Source organism: Carassius gibelio, chromosome B5 (genome assembly GCF_023724105.1).
Source record: "Carassius gibelio isolate Cgi1373 ecotype wild population from Czech Republic chromosome B5, carGib1.2-hapl.c, whole genome shotgun sequence".
NCBI classification, from domain to species: domain Eukaryota; kingdom Metazoa; phylum Chordata; class Actinopteri; order Cypriniformes; family Cyprinidae; genus Carassius; species Carassius gibelio.
Window position 1 is genome coordinate 5,278,230 of NC_068400.1, and position 5,000 is coordinate 5,283,229.

General features: G+C 44.5%; 1 protein-coding gene across 1 annotated transcript in view; it reads left to right on the top strand.

Annotated features, from left to right (window-relative positions):
* Positions 1 to 1,084, top strand: part of LOC127957625 (anaphase-promoting complex subunit 2-like) — a 13,519-nt gene extending 12,435 nt beyond the window's left edge. The window contains exon 8 of the mRNA XM_052556248.1: positions 895 to 1,084. Within this exon, the coding sequence (XP_052412208.1) occupies positions 895 to 1,084 (190 nt within the window). The remainder of the gene's footprint in view (positions 1 to 894) is intronic.
* Positions 1,085 to 5,000: the final 3,916 nt, after the last annotated feature.

Genomic DNA, 5,000 nt, shown 5'->3' on the forward strand with positions numbered 1-5,000 from the left:
ATAGACTTCTCCACTAAGCTGAAACCTAACCTATTCTCTCTATTGCATTCTAGAAAGCAGAGTATGACCGATCAGCACCGCCACAAGCACCGCACGGACTCACTGCACCTGGATACCTGCACAAAGAGCACCTTCCCAAAGAAGCACCACCTTTCCCCTGAGACTAAAACCCTTTTGTTGAATCCTCCGGGCATTTATTTGACCTATCCTTGTCGTGTGATTCTACCACCCCCTTACACTGGTGGAGGATGCTGGCATATTAGAGGAAGATACACCGACAAGTTATCTTATCTCATTTATCCTTCCTCCGTTTTATTTCCCAAGAGACAACTGCTCCTCCCAAATGGATGAAATTCTCTAGTGGCTGACAGAAGTCAGCATCCGCCAGCAGCAGATTGTCGAACATCTTGCTACTCGACAGGGTGAGACCAAGCAGGGGCACGCCGCACTGTGTACAGCCGCCCGCCAACGCATTCTGTTAATGGACTCTCAGGTTCAGGCCGCTAAGTTATTGACGAAGATGACGTCCCACGACAACGTTGAAGTCTATCTTCAGATGTCCGGGAATACTGTGACTGCTGAAGGCTGGGTGCATGAGGAATGGGCGCGGTTGCTGGCACCCCTTCTCACAGGAGAGGCACAACGGACATACTTCAGTTTACCCAACTCGATGCCTTCGCAATCTGACGAACTGAAGAAGGAAATCCTAGCTCGGGTCGAGCTTTCACATATTTACGCGCAGAGTATTTTCATGATTGGGAATATAAACCCTTCCCAGACCGCCAAATTGTCTCGACTCGCACAACACTGGCTCTTAGATGGGGAACCGATCTAAGCCACCCAGGCAGTGGAACACGTAGTCAATGATTTGCTCCTCTGAACTCTCCCACCAAGCCGTGGAGATGTGGAACCCCGCTACCACGATGGAGCTCGTCGAGGCAATGGAGTTGGTGGAGGTGGCCCTTCAAGGAGTTGCTTGGGATCGAGCACCGCCGTTTCCCCGGAGGGTGGTCCAGGAGCAACATGTGCCGGAGGGCATCTCGCAACCATTAAGCAGGCCAGTGGCTCCCGGTCCGCGGGATGAACCGATGCCAACAGAGGTCCCCTCATCTCTCACTTAGATGTGGCTGGAAAGCTGTATTGTACATGGAGACCTGCCCCTGAAGTGGTAGTGAAGGTTAATGGCTGGCCATTTCAGGCACTACTGGACTCTAGCAGTGCAGTCAGCTTAGTCCAGTCACACTCCTCCCACCCTGCAATGAAACAAAGGCTGTCCTCCCTATACTGCGTAACAATCTCTGCCTCCCCAGGTGCATGGCTGGTCGAAGTTGTAATAGTGAGGGACCTACCTATCTCCATTCTGCTTGAAAGAGACTGGCCTGGATTTGACCACCTGCTGGCTGCCGCTATGCCGGACGGTTTTTGCTTAAAATACGCGATCAGCAATCGGCCGGTTTTTGGTCTTTTAGGCCGATTTTTCCGGAAGTGCGCTCGCATGCACAGACTACATTGTAATCGTTCGCTATGTCATTTGTGTGGAAGAGTATTTCGGAATCTGTGCGCAGGACACAGGCAGCCGATCAGTACTGGAAACGCAGAGTTTGATGCCTGAGGCACAGATAGCAGGAAGCGATCAGCAGTTGGTGTACTGACGCACAAATAAGAGCCTTTCCTGCGCACTGAAGCTGCGCGAGCGTATACTGTACCAGTCCGCGCCCTGAACACGAGTAGACCGTGAAGAGATGTTCAGATCAACTTCTCACGTGTTGGATGAGAAACGAAACGGACTAAACTGTGACAAAACTGAAATGTTTTTTTTTTTTTTTTTTTTTTATTAGAACCTGCATACACGTTTGAAAAGCCAGAAATAAACGTCAGTTCTGCATTAGGATGATTATTTTTATTTTACCTTAAAATTACATAGAATTTATTTGATTTAAAAATCACCTGCTGTAGCACACTGAAAAAAAAGTGTTTCATTCATCCAATTAAAAAAAATTAGGGTAATGATTAACATCTATATTTTTTTTTTACTTGAGACATTAAGTTATTTATTTTCCATTGGCTCAAGTAAAAAAATATAGATGTGAATCATTACCCTAATTTTCTTTTTTGTTTTTTTTTAATTGGATGAATGAAACACTTTGCATCTTTGTTTTATTCACACCAACATTATTTGATTTTAACATTTTGGAAAATGTATTTATATAGCATACTTTTATTTAGTCTCACTGGTAAAGACCTTTTTTTTTATTTAAAACCAAATTTAAAAACTAAAATACCAATTGCTGATTAAGAAACATCGTATTGAATGTGTGTTGATTGTGTTGTTTGGATTGTAGAACTATGCACTTGCTTTTAATTTCACATGGTTACAGTTAATCTTTTATTTAAGGCCAGTTCTCTGTAGTTTCAAACCAATTAAAAAACAAAAGCTAAGTGCTGATGTCTGTACCATCTATGTTTGTATTGAATGTAGACTACTTACTGTGCAGTTACTGCTGTTAATTTCAGATGGTTACAGTTATTGTTTTCAATAGCCAAAAAATCAATTAAATATTATTAAATATTAAATACCAAATATCTTGTTTATACACACTTTCCTACAATTTCTTGTTTGTTGCTTAAAAGATTTTAAAAAATCTGAAATCGGTATCGGAATCGACCTGTTTGCTTGTAAAAAATCGGTATCGGAATCGGCCATGAAAAATCATGATCGGTGCATCCCTATAATTTATCGTCCCCCAGGTCAATTGGGAATCTTCTTGGGCAGGTCACCTTTCAACGGAACCTACACTCACTCTCTCCATCTCACCTATCTTCTGAGGTTTCATCCTCCCTTCCTGCACACAAAGAGTGCTACGGACACTCTTTGCTCCACTCTAACCTCTTGCTTGGACAACTTTTGCCCACTGTTGTCTAGACCAGCACGTACCACCCCATCTGCCCCCTGGCTGTCCGAGGTTCTCCGTGAACATCGCTCTAAACTCAGGGCTAATATCAGTCTCTCCTCTCTTCCTTCTCTGCAATGTCTTCACTGCTAAAACATCCTACTACCACAACAAAATTAACAGCTGTTTTGATGCTCGGACACTCTTCAAAACTGTCTCTTTTTTTATTAATCCGCCTCCACCACCTCCTGCATTGACTCTTACAATGGACGACTTTGCAGTTTTCTTCACGAATAAGACAAGAACCATCAGTGACCAATTCTCCACACCGCAGAGTGAGGATAACTTCACAATGACTGATGCACCCTCTTTCTCCTCCTTCTCTCCACTCTCAGAGATGGACGTTTCCAAACTTATCCTGTCCAATCATCCTACCTGTTGTCCACTTGATCCGATCCCCACTCACCTTCTTCAAGCGAACTCTTCTTCAGTCATACCTTCACTTACTCACATTATCAACTCCTCTCTTCACTCTGGAACATTTCCCTCAGCATTTAAGTCGGCTTGGGTAAACCCACTGCTTAAGAATCCATCTCTAAATCCAGGCTTCTTGAAAACTACAGACCAGTATCCCTTCTGCCATTCATTGCAAAGACAGTTGAGCGAGCTGTGTTCAACCAACTTTCTATTTCCTTGTACAGAACAACCTCCTGGACAGCAACCAATCTTGCTTCAAAAGTAGCCACTCAACTGAGACTACACTGCTCTCCTTTACTGAAGCTCTGCGACTGGCAAGAGCAGCTTCAAAATCCTCAGTACTCATCTTCCTGGACCTGTCTGCTGCTTTTGACACTGTTAATCACCAGATTCTCCTGTCCACCCTCAGAAAGAAAGGCATCTCTGGAGCCGCACTCATGTGGGTTAAGTCCTACCTCTCCTATAGATCCTTCAGCGTGTCTTGCAGCTCAACCTTGCTAAGACAGAACTCCTGGTGATTCCAGCTAACCCATTGTTTCATCACAACTTCTCTATACAGCTTGGCTCATCAACCATAACTCCTTCCAGGACAGCCAGAAACCTAGGAGTTGTGATGGATCATCAGTTAAGCTTCACGACCACATTGCTGCAACGAACAGGTCCTGCAGATTTGTCTTATACAACATTAGGAAGAATAGACCCTTCCTATCAGAGCAAGCCACTCAACGTCTTGTCCAAGCTCTTGTTCTCTCCAGACTCCAGACTCTCCAGACTATTGTAATGCTCTCCTGGCGGGCCTTCCTGCATGTACTATCAAGCCTCTGCAATTGATCCAGAATGCAGCAGCGAGGGTTGTCTTCAATGAGCCAAAAAAGCTCACGTTACTCCTCTCCTCATCAGGTTACACTGGCTACCAGTAGCTGCTCGCATCACATTCAAGGTACTAATGCTTGTCTACAAGATGACCACTGGCACGGCACCAACATACCTAAACTCACTGGTTAAATCTTATGTACCCTCCAGAGGTTTGCACTCTGCAAGTAAACAAGGCCTTGTGGTGCCATCCCAAAAAAGTTTAAAATCACTTTCAAGGACCTTTTCATGGACTGTGACGAGCTGTGCCAATGGTCTTTCTCAGATATGGTCAGCTTTTGCAGGTCTTTCAGTGGTCACTCCCCGCACACCCCCAATATCCCCCTTGTTATCATCATATTTTGCCTCCAGGTCCAGAGAAATGCTTAGTAAGGGGGAGTGTTATGAGCGTCCCCAGCTCTCATCAGAGTTACCCTGGAAACGGACACGGAGCACCTGCACATGCTCATCACGGGCTGATCGGCCACAGCTGCGAGTAGGGCTGGGTATTGTTCAAAATCTTTCGATCCGGTGCCAATTTCGATACCTCAGTTTTGATACCGTTCCTAACGATACTTTTTCCGATTCCATATGTTTTAAAATCCATTTCAACATCAACACAAATACATTAAACACAAAACTTTTATTTTTCACCTTAATTAAAACAAATTCTGGTAACACTTCACACTCAGGATAACATTATAAATACAACTGGTTGTGCTTTTTGGATAGGGGTGTGCCATTCAGGGGCAGACTGGGACCAAAAAGTTGCCCTGGACT